General features: G+C 38.2%; 1 protein-coding gene across 1 annotated transcript in view; it reads right to left on the reverse strand.

Moving 5' to 3' along the window:
- The window catches only part of LOC110153159 (inactive ubiquitin carboxyl-terminal hydrolase 54-like), a 76,407-nt gene that overhangs the window by 9,956 nt on the left and 46,112 nt on the right, over positions 1–20,339 (reverse strand). The window contains exons 3-14 of the mRNA XM_055162858.1: positions 13,305–13,397; positions 13,089–13,223; positions 12,565–12,678; positions 11,968–12,050; positions 10,644–10,746; positions 10,405–10,551; positions 9,611–9,760; positions 4,967–5,135; positions 3,828–4,001; positions 2,793–2,921; positions 567–1,188; positions 66–184 (exon numbers count right to left, since the gene is read on the reverse strand). Of these exons, the coding sequence (XP_055018833.1) occupies positions 66–184; positions 567–1,188; positions 2,793–2,921; positions 3,828–4,001; positions 4,967–5,135; positions 9,611–9,760; positions 10,405–10,551; positions 10,644–10,746; positions 11,968–12,050; positions 12,565–12,678; positions 13,089–13,223; positions 13,305–13,397 (2,038 nt within the window). The remainder of the gene's footprint in view (positions 1–65; positions 185–566; positions 1,189–2,792; positions 2,922–3,827; positions 4,002–4,966; positions 5,136–9,610; positions 9,761–10,404; positions 10,552–10,643; positions 10,747–11,967; positions 12,051–12,564; positions 12,679–13,088; positions 13,224–13,304; positions 13,398–20,339) is intronic.

The raw sequence follows: 20,339 nt of genomic DNA on the forward strand, positions 1-20,339 counted from the left end.
AAATATCGGCCCAATATATGAACACCCCACGCATTTAGTTCTATACAAGTCTTCCAGAATTCTACCTGTCCTGTTAGAAGAATTGATATCCTGCAGGAGCGCCCCACTGCTCTTTGACCGAGCGTTCTTCCACGAGGGTCCAGATGAGGAACAGGAGGACGGAGGCTTCTTTGTGCTACTTTCCCTGAAACACACAAAACAGTATGTATGTGCATGAATTGTGTGGTCCTCTATGTTCTTTATTGTTTTATTATTTTTAGTACTGCTTTATCTATTGATTTTATCAGTTTTATTCATTGATTTTATTATATTTTTTATCTATCCTTTTTATTATTTCCTTTTGTTCGGAACATAATTCTGCTGACTTTTTAGAGTTGAATATTTTGCATTGCTATGTGCAGCACTTTGGAAACTTTGGTCTTGTTTATAAAATGTTTTACACAAATAAAGCTGGATTGAATTGTAATTTTTTTTTTAGCATAAACAACTGTCACATTCTCCAACTGTGTTGACATCATTTTCACAAAACAAAACTGCTAGTCTATAGAAAATGTTTAGGCATTTACCTGTCTCCTGGGTTGAGGTCCAGGCTCACGGGACTGTTACTGTTCCTCTCACTGCTCTCATAGCCACTCTCCATGCGCTGGATAAGCCTGGGGGGAGGAGGAGGAGGGGGCAGGTCTGCACTCCCTCCCCTGTGCCCACTGATGTTGGGTAGAGTCCTGGATGAGCCTTGTTCTTGTGCTTGTTCCTCTGATGTAGCAGCTCCAGAGTCTTCGGACACAGAGGGTGCCAGAGGACTGTACCCAGCCTGTCTACGTCGAGTGAAGATGCTGTCTATATTCAGGGCCTCTCTCTTGGGTTTCCACGGGGGCCTGTATCTGCCAGTCCCCCCGGAGCAGCTGGACTTGGACTCACTGCTGGTGCTGTCTGCTTCCCAGTCCTGTCCCGTGGAGGAGGGGGAGGGGGCAGGTTTGCCAGAGGGGAGGTGGCTGTTGGTGGATGTGTGTGTTTCGGTTGAAATGGCGGCAGCAGGTAGAGAAGAAGAAGAGGAGGAGGAGAGAGAGCGGTTATGGATGATGTTGCTCATTGTTTCTTTAAAATCTCTCAGGCGACTGCTGGAGTATGAGAAGGACGAGGTGGGTTTGAGGCGAGGGCGGGGGACTTGCTGCTCCTTCAGAGTCTCTCCTGGAAATCATGAAGATAAGAGCAGTGATGAGGGTAAAGACAAACTGGCACCAAGACAATTAAACCAAACAATGCATGAGATGTACAAGAACACAGGAGACAGATATGAATGATACAAGCAAACTATATTTTATAACATTAACTTAAAGGTGCACTGCATAACATTTCTAGTGTAGGATCCATCACCTGCTTATCTCCATGGAAATGTTACTGTTTTGTCGAGAATGTTCCACAGTATAGATTAAACCTATTTATCACAAGGGAGACAAGCAGGTTACAGCCATAGACTGTATATATAAATGGACAAAGCTATCGTGCCAGCCTCTGTGTTCCAAATAGGAAGTTCGCATGCGGGTTTTTCTCTCTCTACTGACTGACAATGGAATATTGTGGCCCCTGCTGCTGTGAGCCGCATCATTTTGGTCTCAAAATGTTCATACTACCCGCTCTATATGATCCTGGTGTTTTTATTTCACTATTTTGTATGCAAATTAATTCCTATTCCTAATATAGACCTGGCTCCAAATTTGCTCCTATAAGTGCAAGTCTCGGTGAGCTTTATTTGACTGGAGCTGAACGTCATGAGTGCCGTCACACTCCCTCAGTCTACTTTTTTATACAGTCTATGGTTACAGCACCACACTGCATTACAGTTCAGATCTGTGAACAGTCACCCCTTTTAACAGATGGAGATATTGTATTTTTGAGCAATACAAACATCTAATGAATAAATGCTAGATGGATGTTTAAAGTCATAACATGGAACATTCCAGGAAAAGCAATAACATCTCCAAGGAGAAAAGTAGGTAGCAAACTCTCCACCACAAACGTTGAGCAGTGCACCTTTAACAATCAGAGCTTCACAATGTTTATTCATTTTGTTTGACCTTCTATTTCACCAGGAATGTCCCATTGTCTAGCAGCGTTTCAATGGGACTGACTGCAGCTGGCCTCATCACACAAATGAACGGGCTCAAATCCACATGGACACACTATGAATGGAGTTTAGACTAACTTCACACAAACATTGACTCAAATTAAAGAACTGTTCTACATGAGTAAGTTTTTAGCCTCCAAATCATAGACTGTATATATAAATGGACACAGTCATCACGTTCCAAATAGGAAGTGAGCATGGAGGTGCGTCTGGCTCCATTGACTCTGTTTCCAATTGACTTGACATCGAAAGATTGTCGCCCTCTCTCTGTACCTTCTGCTTTCTGGGGAAGGGTCCATCAAATGCTTTTCTAATGTTTCACAGTACGGTATTAATAATTTCAATCTTCATGGAAACCAAACTAGATCATTACAGGGCAGAATGCCTGTTTTTTGGGGTATTTTTGAGCAAAACCATCTGTAATTGAATAAATGTAAGGTAGAGCTGTTTAATGTCATACTGTAGAACATTCCAGGCAGAGCAATGACATCCATAGAAACAAGCCAGTGATGGACCCCCAACCAAAAAGTTGCATAGTGCACCTTTAAAATGTGTTTTTATTTTGCCATTTTGTCTGTAAATAAATTCCTACATCAAACTTCCTTAGTCCACTTCTTTATACAGTCTATGTTCCAAATCTACCCCGAGTGACCCCAGCGCTGCCTACCCTCACTGTGGTAACCGGCCAGAGAAGCTTCGTGGTCAGGTTTAGATCGCCACGGGCGGATAGAGCTCCGCCTCTTTTCGCCGTCTCCCTTCTTCAGAGAGTGCTGCTGCTCGCCGTCCGTCACGTGGCCTTGGCAACGACAAGTCATGGAACACACGTTTACACCGCCATGCAGCACCACACACATGTAATGACATGAGATGATACACTATGATCTGATATAACATTAGAAGACCTCGAATGCCTTAATATGGAAAACTATTTGTTTCATCAGATTTTTTATTTTAAACGCAGTGGAATTTTCCATTTAAAATGTTTTAATTCTGTTTAGCTGCTAAATATACATCAATTTCAAAATAAAAATGCAACAGTCAAAATTCAGAGTGTAAAATTTGCAGCAAAGATCTAATATGGCGTTTTCAGACCAATCACATTAGTCAGCATTTCCTGGTTGTAAGTTCGAATGCTTATGCCTCGCCAAAATTTTGCACTATAAATTTTAAACTCTGAATTTTGATTGTTTAATTTGAGGGCTTGAAAATATGTGCTCAATATTTAAAAGGTGATTTTTTTTAAGCACATTGAAAATGTATAATTAAAGGTGCAATGTGTAACTTTTCGATTATGGGACCGTCACCTGCTTGTTTCTGTATGTCATTGCTCTGCTTAGAATGTTTCACAGTATGACATTAAACAATTCTACCTTACATTTATTCAATTACAGGTGGTTTTATAGCTCAAAAATGCCTAGAATGTCTGAATGTGAGCAGGGTCACCTCTCCACAGATCTGACCTCTAAATAGGTCTGATTTAGTCTCCATGAAGATAGAAAGGTTTAATACCATACTGTGAAACATTCCACAAAAAGCAATAACATCTCCATGAAGAAAAGCATTCATGACAGATGCTCTATCAGCAAAGTTACACAATGCACCTTTAAAATGTCATCAACTGAAATTCAAAATAAAAACAAAAAGTCAAAATCTGATGAAACAAATTCTCTTCCATACTTCACACTCTGAGCTGAGGTCATACCTATGGTGTCCAAACTGCCGAAGGAAGAGCGCTCAGTGCAGATGACTGTTCCCTGGGAGTCTGAGGAGTAGTGACTGGCCAAGGACTCATGGTGCGAGTGGGAGGGCTGTCTGTACGTGTAGCTCTCAGTGGAAGAGTCTGTGCGAGTGTCACTGGAGATGGAAGGCTCTCGGCCTGATCACAAGACAAAACATCACCATCACATAACATTACTTCATTTACTACTTGAATTCACAATAATAAAGTAGGTTCAGGGGTCTGGTTTGATTTGTAAGACTGTTAGTAAGAGTAACTCAATTTCGTCAAAAGATCAAATCAGTATTTCACTTTGTTTTCATGCAGGATTAGTCCATCAATGCATGTCAACATTCCTGCAACTGAGTGAAATATAAGCAAGAAGTTGTTTTTCCTCTTGCACAGAACTACATTGGTGAGTCTTTTTTTCATTTAGACCTCTAGTCACATTTACATAAAGCTATTTTAAAGTCTGAAGCACAATTGCGGACAACATATATTTCACTTGTGTAGCATGCTGGCACAACAACAGCCACAACCACACTACTACATCTAGCAGTGCTGAGTGAAGCCAGGCTTGCCAGTCATAGTACTACCACTACGACTAATTGATACTTTGCAGCTGATGTCGACAACATTTCCTGGGGGTGTGAAGCTAACTGAAAGCACTACTCTGTTTGAAGCTCTGTTACTCAAGTTAGACTTTATTCTGGGCTTTGCTTTAACACATTCTGATCAGAAAGAGCTGACTTCGTTGGAACAACAACAGGTGAGATTTGTGCTGTCTCTCACACATAAAATTACGCTCACACTTTTTCAGTTAGCCACTCTGAGCTTTGTTGTTGAAAGCTGAACACCTAAACAAGACCATGAACACAAGATTCTGAAAACATGTTTAATTCAAATTTTCAATCCAGTTTTCAGACTATTTCACAACATTTTGTCTGCGTTTGCTCATGTGTACATTGCGTCACCATGCTAACTGTAATATTCCACCAATAGACCCCCCAACACCCCCAGCATGATGTCACTGCAAAGTATCAATACAAGCGCTAGTCCCGGTTTAGTTACCTGGAGGCGGGCTGTTGTGCTACTACTACGACTCCTAGCTGTGTTGTAGTTACCAGAGTCTTCGCTGTCGTAGCAGGACTTGGTGAAGGAGTGGAGCTCGTGGCGTGAGGGGACTTCCTGGGCAGATACTGGGGTCCCCCGGGGGTCAGCGTACAGCAGGAGGAGAGGCTGGTAGTGGCCCTTAATGCAACGCGATACAACGTCCTTCCACTTCGGACCAATCTGTAAGAATACAAGATATATTAGTGTGGTCACGATACTGAAATTTCAAAATTGATTTCGATGCTAAGGTAAGGAATAGACTCAATACTGATTCTGATATTACAATGATAATTACAAACTCTTTCTTTAGAAATTAGAAAGTGATATCCAACATTAAATCATAGTACTTTCGAGTCTTAAATCTGTGTAATCCCTCAGTGGTCCAAGTAGGTTCCATAGTCGTCCATGGGTGTTTACTAGTCTATGTGCTCTCATACTTATTCTACAGCTTAAGATCATTCTAAAGCTATTCAGGAGAGGTTCATTTCTGCCCTGTGAATGTGACTTTTTTAGTATTAATACCTGCTCAAATAAGGATCTAGTTTTGATCCTAGTTTTACTATCAATTACTATTAGTATTTTTGATACTTTTGACAACTGTAGTAGGTTAGGAATAACTGAGACCCTGAGAGTTCTAATACAGTTAAACAAAGGATATAAGGCGTATAACACAAAAGGCATTGTGATTTTTGTTTTGGCCTTATGTTGTCATGTTAAAAAACAGATAAAATGACTTTTAATTAGTTAATTGCAATTTGAATTGACATAGTTAGCAAATCATAAATGCAGCAATTTCTGAAGTACCATAATTTCCTCCTCTAACAACAAAATATCCTCTTAATCTGCATAAAAATCATTAACCCTGTAGTTTAGATCTGTACAAACATGTTCTGAAATGTGATTCTTGCATTAGTTTGTCAGTTCAGTTTTCAATACTTGACATGTTTAAAGGTGCACTGCACAACTTCTCTTGTGCACAGTCCACTACCTGCTTGTCTTCATGGAGTTGTTCTTGCTTTCCCTGGAATGTTCTATGGTACGACATTAAACATATCCATTTATTAATTACAGGTGTTTTTATCTCTCAAAAATGCAATCATTCCTTCTGTGAATGCGACTGTCCACAGACCTGGACTGTAATGTAGCGTAGTGCTGTAACCTGCTCGTCTCTCTTGTGATAGATAGATGGATAAATAGATAGGTTTAATCTATGCTATGGAACATTCTAGACAAACTAGTGGCGGATTCTCCACTAGAAATGTTACGCAGTGCACCTTTGAATAGAAACATAAATTGCAAATCTAATCGCAATGCTTGCCAGAAAAATCTCTGTTAGATATTTTCCAAACTCATTCGTTTTACCTTTAATATTAATTTCCTAGACATAAACAAGACAGACATTGAATAACTGCCATTAAAAACCAATATTTACAGTCATATTTCTTCCACCTACGTCATCTCTCAGCTCCAAACCACATGCTTCAACTGACGGATAAGCTGTCAGTTCAAATTAGGCTAATTGCACAGAGCCATTTTGTGGACCGAATAAAAACAAAAATAACATACCACAATCCTTTACCTTACATAACCCCAATGACGTCACACATTAACTGAATATTTCTGAACCAAAAGCCAAAAAAAAATTTCCACGAAATCCAAAAGCAGCTTCGTACTCCTCGTTTTTGTCCTGTCTCACCTCTGTCCCACCAAAAGTTGATATTCCAAAACCTTCTCCTTTTTGTCAATTCCACTTTGAGCTCTAGAAGCAATAGAAAGAAGTGTTCCCATAAGACCACACCACTCCCCACAGCACAGCCCCGTGTGTGTGCGTGCTGATTGAGCCCTGTGTCTAACGCATGTGTCAAAAGGGGAGGACAGAATGAGTGTGCATGAGCAAAAGTGTGCAAGCCCCGCCCACAGTTCCAGCTGATAAACAATGGAGGGATATCCTTGTTTTGACAGTAGCCCCGACCCACCGCTGCACTGATTTCATTGGAGCACAGTTCGGAGATGACAGCACTGAGAGAGAGAAGAATGCACTGAAGAAGAAGAGAGGAGAGGAAGGACAGAGAGGGAGGACTTTATGACACATCTACTCATTTCCTTTAGATGCCTTTAAGCAAAGATATGGGTGAGAAAGGAATGCTGACGTTATATATTTTTGCCTCTTTTAGTGCATTGATTATCAGCCATAAATCTCCAGCAAAGGCCAATATTTTGTTTGGCCCTACCAGTATATTAAACTCTGCAACTTTTCTGCTGAAATGATCCACAGTATGACATTAAGCTCTACCTTTTATTGATTAACTTACAGGTGGTTTTACAGCTCAAAAATATCTAGAAAAACAGACATTCAGAATGAATCTCCACAAATCTGAGCTGTAACTTGGTCTGGTTTGGTCTCCATGAAGATAGAAAGGTTTAATGTCATATTGTGGAACATTCCAGACAAAGTAAATAACATCTCCATGGAGAAAAGCATTTAACGAACCCTCCACCAGAAATGTTACTTTTAAATATGCATTCAAAATATATGCATAAAGCTTTATTTTAACACTTTAGTCCAAAGACGGAAATGCAAAAATGTGACTACACTGCACTCTGAACAGTTTGTAGTAAAAGAAAGTTTGTACAAAATTTCTATACGATAATTTGGGAAAAATTAGTTAAATCGACCCTTCATATCAGCTTAAAAATAGAGGTCATCATTTCCTTTAAACTCTAAATATCAGTATCGGTAATGGAAAACAAAAAATGTGCGTGGGTGTGGTCATTGTTTGGAATTTCATATGACCGCAGATTTCATTGGAGCACAGTTTGGAGATGACAGCGCTGAGAGAGAGAAGAATGCACTAAAGCTAAAGAGTGGGGAGAAAGACACCACTCATTCCAAAATACTATCTTTTACATCATTTATAGCTAGACGGAATATTTGCTTCTCTGGAAATCTGCTGCACTTCCTTTAATATCCCAGTGACTTTGTGATGTCTTAGGATTTCTTAAACTGGAAAGGATAATTTTGAACAAAAATGAGGTTTCTTTATGGAATACTGCAAATCATGAAAAACCCTGCCTTTAAAGTGACCCCACCTCTAGTTTCCTCTTCTCTTCTTTTCCCTTTCTCTCTCTCTCTTTACTTTTTATTAAATTTTATTATTATTATCATTTACTTGCTTGCCTTTATTTCATTTTTGATAATATTTGGATTTGAAGTTTACTATTAAGATGGTGGGTTTGAAAATAAGAAAAATGTAAAAGGAAAAAAGTATGATTTGTAAATCTTATGCAAATATATTGTGGTTCCTCAATAAAATATTTATATATAAAAAATTAAAAAGAGTGGAGAGGAAGGACAGAGAGGGAGGACAGCAGGATACATCTACTCATTTCCTTTATACGCCTTTTAGCCACAATACTAGTGAGAAAGGGCGTTTTTATTATCATGTGGAAAAACTAGAGCTACGTCAATATATCATTTAGTTGATATTTTCCTTTTTTAGTGTATCAGCGATTAGTCTTAAATCTCAAGCTGGGGCCAATATTTTGTTTGAAAAATACATGCATAAAGCTTTGTTTGAACATTTTTGTCTTAAGAGGGTACTGCAAAAATGTGACAACACTGGACTCTACACAATTTGTAGTATAGTGTTGTTTGTATTCAATAATTTGTGAAATCCTCTACATGTCGTCCCCAAAAAAACTTTACATATCAGCTCCCAAAAAATCTTGACATATCAGTCCTAAAAAAACTACATGTCGGCCCAAAAATATCAGCTGAGGTCATCGGTTCCTCTGGATTCTAAATAAAAGCACTGGCAACAGTCATGAAAAAACACAGTCCATCTGAATGAAAACTATTAAAAAGTGTGACCATTACTAGGATATTTTCATAAGACTAACAAATCCAAATAAGTGACTCAGCTCCCTCCCTGTTTCATTGGAAATCTGTAGGGGTTAAATCCTGTAACATCATGATGGCGTAACAGGGGTCAGAAAGTGTCATCAAAGTGCACCAAGTACCAAGACTGGAGTGGAGAGACAAGAGAAATATAAACTAAATCTTAGATGTAAACTTCTTCACTGGTGAAGTGATTCATTTCTTGAATTTTTATATAGTTTAAAGAGCCAACATTATGCCATTTACTGATCTGTGTTCTAATTTTGTTTCCTCAACAAAAACATATCTTGTTTTGTTTCATTCACAGATTTAACACACAAACTATGCATATTTAGGTTCTTCTCTCAAACTGAAAACACTCAGTTCCACCTTCTCATTTTATGTGGTAATACAGGAAGTGCTTCACTGTGTTTTTAAATACACCTTCACTAAAATAATTTGGATAATTTCAACTCTGGAATTGCCAGTCTCTCCTGAACTAAAGGTAAACGGAAGCAGTTAACTTAAAAAGCTTAATGACATCACAAGGTGGAACAGAGCATTTTGAGCTCTGGAGATAGATAGACTGATAATAAAGGCTCACTCAGACATGTGTGAATGAAACAAAACCCAACTCCAGGTATGTTTTTGAAGAGGTAACAAAATTCTAGCATGGCTTAAAGGTCATAAGAGTAAAATTTCCGTAATATGGGAGCTTTAAGAAAACAGCTTTCAGTGTATTTAGGTACAACTGAGATCTATCTATTCACACAAATACCTCTTTAACATGTGCGTCATCAAAGTACATCCATCTCCGAATCTTGGTTTGGAAGAAGAACGTGGAGTAGTGTTTCCCGTAGTAACACACCATGCCCACCAGGTAGAGCTCTGACTGCCGAGCCTTCTCCTCTGTCACTCTGTAAAACAACTGAAAGGCAAACTCCTGTCACAGCAATACTCACAGAGTACACCCCTGCTACATATAGGCTTTAAATCATGGACTGTATATATAAATGGACATAGCTAACCCGCTAGCCACGAAATGAAAATGAGAAACTTTTGGCTTCTCCAATTGACATGATTTCATAAAAAACTGTTGCCCCTCTCTCCATAACTGCTGCTGTCAGGCTCTTCATTTTGGTCTTAAAGAGTTCATATTAACCTGCTCTACATGATCCTTGTGTTTTTGTTTTGCTATTTTAATAATGCATTGATTCATACTAGGCAGTGTGAAGTGTCTTGCCTAAAAACACAACAGCAGTTTTTTTCCAATGGCGCCCCACTGTGGCACCAGATTTTCACAGCAGTCTCTCATCCAAGTACTAACCAGGTTCAGCCCTGCTGAGCTTCTGAAATCTGACGATATCATGTTTTGACAGGCAGGTTTGGCCACATTTAGTCTATAAATAATTTCCTATTCCTAATCTGGAACTTGGCTCCAAAGTTACCCCTATAACTGCAGCCTCATGAGCTTCATTTGACTGAAGCCAAACGCTGTGGGTGACATCACACTCCCTTAGTCCACTCTTTTTACAGCCTAAGCTTTTAATAAAAACTATGGCTGGGCCTTACATCTCCCAGACGTAGACATGTCCCCAGGGTGTGTATGACATCTTCAGCCAGGTCTGAGTGGTCAGAGTCCCACACCAGACCAATGGTGATGATCTCTGGACTGTTGAGGAGGACACGAGCCATACGGAGCTGCTGTCCACACTGACTCTGAGAGGGGAGAGGGCAGTGAGCACACGACACACTCACACAACATAAGGTTAGATCAGAGTTTTTCTAGTGAAGACAAACATGGCTCTTACAGGACAGTTGCGGAGGTCTCCCATGCTGGCATTTCTGAGCAGCTCTCCAAACATACTGGGAGTGGCTTTCTCTCTGGATTCCAACATCTTCACTGCTTGGTTACTATCAACATATAGAGAAACAGTTAAGATTGTATACAGATGAATAATATATTGGTTCTAGTATAAGTCGATAATATTTTATTTATATCTGATATTCTACACAGATGTTTTAGTTTTTTAGAGATGCCCCAGACTGTGTGTGCCAATGTGTCTGTCCCCGATTCTCTTCAGTGCATCAGATTTGTCTTTTTGAACAGACACATGAGTAAAAATGGAAATAGAAGAGACATTAGGCTAAAAATGTGGCAGCATTTTTCATAACATGACACTTATTTTATTACAAAAGTGAAAAGTTAAAAAAAAAAAAAAATCATAAATAAATATTTTTGGGTTGTGAAAGTTCAGATTTTTGGTTGTCAAATAATTTAATTGCTTTACTTGTTTTAAAATGAAATCAAAACTGGCAAATTTCAGTTGAGATGAAGGTAGAAGAAATCACAATAGTCAAAAATATGTGTAGAGACAGGTAAACATTGATAATTTGCAGCTGATCATCAACATTTCCTGGGGGGTTGAAGCTAACTGAAAACACTACTCTGTTGGAAGCTGTTACTCAAGTTAGACTTAATCTGATCTTTTTTTCACACAATCTGAGTACAAAGAGTTGGAACTTGGTTGAAACTACTAACTACTAACTGATGAGCTGATTTGTACTGTCCTTTTCAAATATTACTGCAGTCACAAGCATTAGCCAAAAGTTTTCAAGTTGTATTGATCACTGCTCCTGAAAATGTGTTATTTAAATCCATTTTGTATTTTTTCTTGAGTTTCAGACATCTAAAAACTTTTTGTCTGTGTTTGCTAATGTGTCCGTTGTGTCACCATGGTAACTGCTGAACATTCTGCCAATAGAGATGCATGTAGAACACCCCCAGCATGATGTCAGTGCAACGTATCAACAGTACATCAATAAAACTTGGTTATGAGTTCTATAAATAATTAGTTTTGAATTTTTAGATCTAGAATTAGAAAACACAATATCACTAACACAGGTAGGACAAAAAGTATAAAAAGTTGCAAAACCTATTTCATATTTATCAAGGGCAGCTTCAAGCCTCCTTTCAGTTGAACAGGTACATTGTCAGAGCTTTGATGTAGCTCCAAAATGAATCACCTGTGTCATTGAGTGCATTAAGCGTGTTGCCCCAGGTTACAGGTAGCTAAGCAACAGTGAAGCGGTGATGTGGAGTTGTGCGTTTCCTGGAGCCACCTTAGGACTTACCAGAGGGACGTGGTGGAGATGTAGTGGACCATTTGGATAAAGGGAAGCGGATCTGAGGAGGCTCCACAGTTGCTGCACACACACTGAACACAAACATAAGAAAAAATGATGTCTAAATATATGATACACTGTTATATATGGTGTAGATGTTATTGCACTGCCTGAAATGTTCCACAGCACAGCATTAAACATATCTATTAATGTACAGGCCATTTCAGAAAGTTCAGTAATCAATATGTCAATATATTTTGTCACCCAACTCAGAAAGAAGAATTCAGGATATATTATGTAAAAAAAATGAGATTCTTGCACATGTTTTGGTAAATAAGCTATTTCTAACCTAACGTTCTATGGAGACAAGCAGGTGACAAGCACTAGGACAAATTACTGGTCAGATCTGTGAAAAAGCGACCCAGCTGACAGTAAGAATACATGATTTCAAGGCATTTTTGAGTTGTAGATATATTTAATAGATACATTTAATGCCATACTATGAAACATTCCAAGCAATGCAGTAACATCTCCACGCAGACAAGCAGTATGTGTACCGTCCAATAAGAGTAGTAGAGCACCTTTAATGTTATTCGTTTTACTCACCTGCTCAAACAGTGTCATGGCAAACTTCTGATGAGGGATGCAATGTCTGGCTGTGCAGATGTCCTCCTTACTTTCGTCTGCGATGTGGAAGTGAATTCTCATCAAGATATTTTCCTAAAACCAAAATAAGAGGCATATTTATAAGAAAAACATGAACACATTTTTGGCTAGTATGTTTGTTTGGATGTGGATTCTCTTTGGATTATGGGTCATTTAATGGAGCTCAACAGCCCCACCCACTTTGAAGAGTTTTAAGGCACGACAGAGGCTAACCAAATATGTGATAACTAATATCCATAATAAAGTTGTTTTAAGTTCAAAAAGTACATTTAAAAGTAGAGCTCATTTTCATAACAGATTTCATGCAGATCTGTGAAGTTGATGTTACATAAAATAAAGGTCTTGTGGTCACCACATAGCTGATTAGCGATGAGCAATCTTTGGTTGGTGTCTCTATAGAGATATAATAACAAAACAAAATAATTGTTCCACATATGATGATTCCACATATCAGCAGATCTTACAAAGCATTCTGCAGCGTCGTCCATGATCCCGAGCTGAAACCTCTGCTCATCCTGAAAGGTTTTGGCGAGGGCACTTCGGAGGGCATCTGAAGGGAGAACTTTCTCACTGCTGTACTGAAACTGAGCGAAGATACTCTGGGAGGAAGAAGGGACAAGTGCAGTTAAACAAAGGAGAGAGGTGCAGTGTAATCTCCAGCTTTAGAGATCAGGATTTACCTTCAGAGCGCAGAAGATGCACGAGTCCTCCATGCATTTGTGAGAGGATAACTGGCGAAAGCTGCGGCGGAAAATGTCCAAGTGCCACAAGACCTGAAAACAACAAAGAACAGGCAATTTTGTTTATAAAAGTGGGACTAAATGTTTTTGGCTACTAAGCTGTGTATAGTAGTTTCAATAGTATTGTTTACTACTCCTAATATTTTTTTGTAATTTTTGTGCAAAATAGGTTTCATTTGAGTGTGTGCTGCCTCCAGTGCACACTGTAATTTCAAGTACTATGTGACATCACACAGGACTGTCCTGAATACAGACAGGTGTTTCTGAGTCCATGCACATGCATGCGGTTTTGGCTAGAGATTTAGAATCCCATTTTAAATATTTGTATTATAATTTTTGTATATTACAAATGCACTCTATATCTCTCTCTATCTCTCTATCTCTCTCTCGCTATATATATATATACATATATATATACATATATATATATATATATATATATATATATATATATATATATATATATATATATATATATATATATATGTATATATGTATATATGTATATAGTAGCACACTGTAAAATGAAAAATAATCTTTGACAAAATCTCCTTTATATATATGTATATATTTTTGCCAGCAGGCTTTACAAACAGGGGAGCCATACAATAAAATGGAATGAGAGGGGCCCTAAAGGATTGTATCAATATTTGTTAAAAATTGACTCCACAAACTTGTGATTTATGTGATTATAGCTTGAAGTCCTTTCAACTGACAAGAATCACATATAATAACATCTGGGGTTGAATAATGGCTCCACTTTCTGAAGTTAATGTAAATTGTTTGTAATGACAGAAGACACTGAATGTGACCAGAACCATAAACAAAATTGCATTCTGACAGCAAACTGTACCATAAGATTCTAAACTGCACTCCAGTTCAGTGTCAAAATGTCAGGATTCTGTATTGTTATGTTATCAAGACCATGACATATTCCAGGAGATGGTGTTCCTGTGTGGTGGAGCATGTGTGGAGTGTGTCATAGAGCGTGTGAAGAGGAACAGACAGGTGAAGCATGTGTCACCATCTGAAGGAGACATGACCGAGGCTGTCCACACCATGATAACAGGCAAACAGGGAGGAAAACACATGAGTCAGTATAGGCTGTACTGTGCTGACGTTAGAAGATACAAGAGAGACAATAGTTCCAAAATGAGAAGGGCCGGGGGTGTACTTCAACCACAAATGTCTTGATTTTCTGTTGCATGATCTATGGTTAAAGGTGCATTGTGTAACTATATCATTGCTCTGCCTTTCCACAAATCTGATCTGTAACTTGGTCTGCTTTAAGATAATGTAATCATTCTCTGAGTTTTGTAAAAGTACCCAATGTAGTGGCAGTTGTTTTTTAGTTAGTGTGTCACAACATCAACATCTCACATAAGCCCTGTTTTGATCCCTGTCTATCGAATCATCTCTCCTGCAGCGCCACAAAAATGCATTTACACAGGAATGTCTCCTCCTGTGTTTGTGAGGAGTCTGCAGATCTGAGGGGGAGCGAAGTCAGGATGTAACAATCGTCAAAAGTCTTACAAACATATCGAATTACAAGCTTCTTTGCCTAAATTCATTGGTATGATGCAGCAACCTCTAAAAACAGAGAACATATACCATGACCCTAAACATTTTTACTTTTTATTTCCATTATGACAGAAAAGTAGAATATTCACACTTCAAAATATCACAATAAATATCGTTCTGTGACATTGTTATCGTCAAAATGTCGTACTAAGAGATTTAGATTGTTACATCCCTAAAGAGGAGCTTGCAGATCTCAGAGGGAGAGGAGCTGCAGATCAGAGAGGAAGACGAGCCTGCTTGCCTGACCAAACAGTCTCTTCTACATTCTGTTTGAATCCAGAAGAGACTGGAACCAAACCAAAGAGTGTGAAAAAGCTCCATACAAAATTTCGATGATCCAATTCTCCATTCTCACAACAAAACACATAACTTCTTTTAGATGAAATAAGTAACAGTTTGGTGCTTTGATTGTTGATTCTGTAAAAATCCATGCTGTTTCTCAGTACTTTATGTAGATTTTTCTCCTTGTTTAGTGCTGAATTAAGAAAATATTTTTTTAACAATGCAGAAGTGCCAATATTAAAGATGCACTGTGTGACTTTTCAGGTAGAGGGTCCATCAAATGCTTTATTCCATGGAGATGTCTTTGCCTGGAATGTTTCACAGCATAGTATTAAACCTTTCTATCTTTATGTAGACCGAGTTATAGGTCAGTTCTGTGGAAAGGTGACCCCACTCAGAATATAATAATAATAATCAGAATATATGTTTTTCTGGGTAATTTTGAGCTGTAATTTAATAAATGTGAGATAAATGTGAGATAGCGCTGTTTAATGTCATACAGTGGAACATTCCAGACAGAGAAATTACATATCCATAGAAAAGTGAATGTTTAAGTGCCAACTAATGTAGGAAAAATGACTTGACAACTAAATAACACCTGATTAAGTTCACAGAGGGAGTAGGCTGGAATTTGGAGATAGAGATATTTAGTGTTGTTGATCTTTTTACATATAGACCGCACTGTTTATACTATTGTTGTAATCTATGTTTTGTATGTCTCAGGGACTGTAGATGGGAATGAGGTTCGAGAGTTATAGTCTGGTACAAAGCATCTCCTTGTTGTTGTTCTTCTTTGATTAATGCTCCTATACATGGTCCCTGTAAAATAATCCTCCATTTTTCAGTTGTCAATCAAATGTGAAACCACGAAATGCAGAAGGGAGGCTTCAGGAGCAGATATCAGAGAAAAGAATCAAACTTTATTGGTCTCAGTGAGGAGTTTATGTCTTCTCTCCTTGTTTTGTCTCTTCTGTGGGCAAGACTTCCTCACCCATTTCCTGCAGGAATCGAGGAGAAGGACGCGAGGAAAGAGAAATGAGGAGCAGCCTAAATAAACTAAACTAATCCTTATATATGTATAAGCAGTCATGTTTGTTTTTAATGTGAAAATGAGAGTAATTCTCTCTGATTGGTTAACATGCCTGTCAATCACACCCTCTGAAATCAGGGAGACAGGACGCAGCTCCAAATCCGCTCGTGTTTGTAAAGTTTTGTCAGAGCCTGTGGTTCTGGCTGGTCAGGTAAGGAGCCTGCAGATCTCAGAGGGCCGGAGATGCTGTGGTCAGAATGCGTCTGTGCTGGCCCCCTCCGTGGACAGAATCTGCTCCATCTTTGGACTGTGTGTGTGGAACTGAACCGTCAGCACTTTGGGTGTGTTTGTGCTCTCCATCCTGTCCCTCCCACTGACTCCAATATGTCACAGTCAGGTGAGGAGTCTGAGTACACTGTGTTGTAGATTAAGAACATACAGTGTAGTTCAGTGATGGTATAAGAGACAGAATTGGGGTTTCTATATGAACTATTTGATATTTTGTGAAGAAAAGTTCATTTATGAGTTGAATTCAGAATGTAGTAGAAATGACATTTAAGCAGTAGGTGAAAGTAACAAAGTAAAAAAGGAAAAGTACTGTACTTAAGTTCTACTAAACTAAATTTACTTTAAGGTTCATCGTGTAACTTTTCTGGTGGAGGGTTCGTCGAAACATTTTCTCCATAGAGATGTTTTTGCTTTGTCTGGAATGTTTCACAGTATGGTGTTAAATCTTTCTACCTTCATGGACACCAAACCAGACCAAGTTACAGGCCAGATCTGCAGAGAGGTGACCCCACTCACAGTCAAAATGCCTGTTTTTGTAGGTATTTAAGTAAATACTGTGTAAATACTGTGAACATACTGTGAAACATTCCAGGCTGAGCAGTTACATATCCATGGAAACAAGCAAGTGACAAACTCCCACCCAAAATGTTACAATAGTGCACCTTTAACAGGGTTCCCACTCTTTTTCACTGACAAATTTCAAAACTTTTCCATGACTTTTTTATGACCTAAAGTGAATTTTCCATGACTTTACGGCCCCTACATACATTGAATTGATCAGACTTTTAGGGCTAAATATAAAATGTTAACCCTTTCCACTCACCTTATGGTTTGGGATTATAGTTTTTTAACATTCAAAATACTGTCAGTGCATTTATTATCGTCTCTTTTAAACAAAAGACGCAGACATTTGGAAATAATCATAACAGCCTAATTTTAATTTAACACAATGCTGTAGTTGCATGAAAGAGATACTACAATTCCATGACTTTTCCAGGATTTCCATGATCGTGAGAACCCTGCTTTAAGTACAGATACCTAAAACATTCACCTTTTACTTTTACTTCGCTACATCTGAAAGCAGGTATCTGTACTTTCTACGCCACATTAAACTGGACTGAAGTTAATCTATTTTTCTTATTAAATCCACACACCGTCTCTAGAATCATTTGGATAATTTCAGCTTCTTCACTGAACAAAATCTTCACTGAAAAAAAGGTAAAAGGAGCTGTTAAGTTGAAAACTACCACTTCATGACATCATAATTGAAAACAGAGCATTTTGAGCATTGATGTAGACAGACTAATAATAAAGGATTACTCAAATACGTGTGAATAAAACAAAACACAACTCCAGGTATGTTTTTGATGAGTTGTTTTTTGATGGCTTAAAGCTCAAGAGAGTCGATTTTGCGTAATATGGGACCTTTCAAATCAGATACAAATCTTTTATTCAGTTCATAAGAAGCACTTTTGTATAACTATTCTGCACTTTTCTGATCTCGTAACCAGAACCTGGCCTTGTGTTATTTCATGCTTTGTGTATCTGAGCTGACATTCTATTCCGACCACAATCGCCCATTCCACTTTTCTAAACACTGCAGTAAAAACACAGGAAGCGCAGGTATAGTGAGAGGGTGAATACCTGCGAGAGCCCCTGAAAAGCTCTGGGATCTTTAACAAAAGCAACGCAGCCCTAGAACAACACGAGGGCCTCAGACACTCCAGATGTGAGATTTCTGTAGTAGCTCTAAAGGCGCTGTACCTGATTTTGACTGTCTGAAAACGTGCGAAACAAAACTAGTTCACTTGAAACGGCTTCCAAAGTTATTCCTCGCTTACTAGGGCTGGGAATCACAAGGTCTCTCACGATTCCAAACAATACTTGATACATGGCTCACAATACGACACGTGATAATCTAAATAGTGTTGTTTAAGACCCAAATTTTAGCAACAATATTTATTTGTTAAATCACTATTTGTGCAAAGTTAATATGAAATACATCTGTTTTAATAATCAAAACAGTGCATTTAAAGGGCCCATATTATGCTCTTTTCTGCTCTACTGTATGTTACAAAGTTGTTTCTTCATCACAAACAGACCTGGAGTTGTGTTTTGTTTCATTTACAGTTTAAGTTTAACACACAAACTCTGCATATTTAGGCTGAGTTCTTCTCTCAAACCGAAAACAGTAAGTGCTCCACTGTGTTTTTAAACTCCATACACGTTCACTAGAATCATTTGGAATGTTTTTTTTTTCTGATCTCTACTGAACTGAAATGAAGGTAAAACGTAGCTTTTAACTTGAAAACTACCACTACATGACATCATAAGTTACATCTTTTGAAGCTTTGGAGATGTAGACAGACTAATAATAAAAGATTACTCAAACATCTGCAAGAGAAACAAAACTCGGGGTGTAATAATAACCACAGTATCGTGACATTACATCGTCAGAAGTCTCTAAGTAATATTGTGGGCTATCACAATATATCGAATCACAAGTTTCTTTGCTTAAATTCAGTGTTATGATGCAGCAATAGCTTAAAAAACAGAGGGAACTACATCGACCATGATCCTTTGCTCCTTTTTGGTGCAAACTACTGAAGAAATAACAGTTCTAAGCACTTTTAAATCTTACTTCTAGTTAAGACTTATCAAGGCATTTGACAAGGAAAAAGTAGTATATTCACAATTTTGTTAGCCCCCACAAAATATCGCAATAAATATCATACAGTGAGATGTATATTGTGAAAATATCGTACTGTGACATTTGGATATCGTTACATCCCTAAACAAAACACAACTGAAGGTATGTTTTTGATGAGACAACAGTATTATAACATGATTTAAAGGTGCATTGTGTAACTTTTCTGGTGGATGGTCCTTCACTTTTGTTTCTTTGGATACGTCTCTGCTTGGAATGTTCCACAGTAAGACATTAATCAGCTCTACCTTCAATTACAGGTGGTTTTCTAGCTCAAAAATACCAAGAAAAACAGGCATTCTGACTGTGAGCAGGGTTGCCTCTCCACAAATCTGACCTGTAACTTCTGGTTTGGTCTCCATAAATGTTTCATGCCATTCCAGACAAAGAAAAGTTACACAATGCATCTTTAAAGCTCAGAACAATCCATTTGGTGTAATATAGGACCTTTAAGTGTGATTATCCGGCTGCTTTAGGGTTATCACTATTATCGTTTATTGTTAAATTTTCTGTAGCATTATATCACACTTCAGAATTTGTTATCGTGACAGGTCTAATTTAAAGCACTCTGTATAATTTGAAACACTAGTTTGCTCTAACATAATTGGTCACAAGTGGGTGCTTTTAGCCCAATTGCTAGAAACATATTGCTGTTGCTATAGGCCTTTATTAATTAAGAGAGGGAGCCATGGGAAATTGCCACTATCAATCTGCAACAAAAACCTCTTAAGGAAATGGCATATATAGTAGAAATTATACTGGTTCTTAGCGCTATTCTTTCCAAATATAACTCATGACATAGATCAAGGTTTAAAGACGGGATATTACACTTTAATGTGGTATTAACTGCGGATACATAACATATTTAAATCACCATACAACAACACAACAGTGTATTAAATGATATGTTTAAACACAGTCATCATAAATCCTGCTAATGAAACTACTGCACACCGCATCAGGTTTGTGAAGTTGTAGTGTGTTGCTTTGTATCCACGTCAGGCATGTTTGATGATCCATGGCAGAAAGCTCAGAAAGTTGATTCTATATTACACAAAATGGATTCTTGTGAGCTTTAATCAAAAAC

Source organism: Boleophthalmus pectinirostris, unplaced genomic scaffold (genome assembly GCF_026225935.1).
Source record: "Boleophthalmus pectinirostris isolate CB_2022bp ecotype Guang Dong unplaced genomic scaffold, ASM2622593v1 HiC_scaffold_5, whole genome shotgun sequence".
In the NCBI taxonomy this organism is placed as follows: Eukaryota; Metazoa; Chordata; class Actinopteri; order Gobiiformes; family Gobiidae; genus Boleophthalmus; species Boleophthalmus pectinirostris.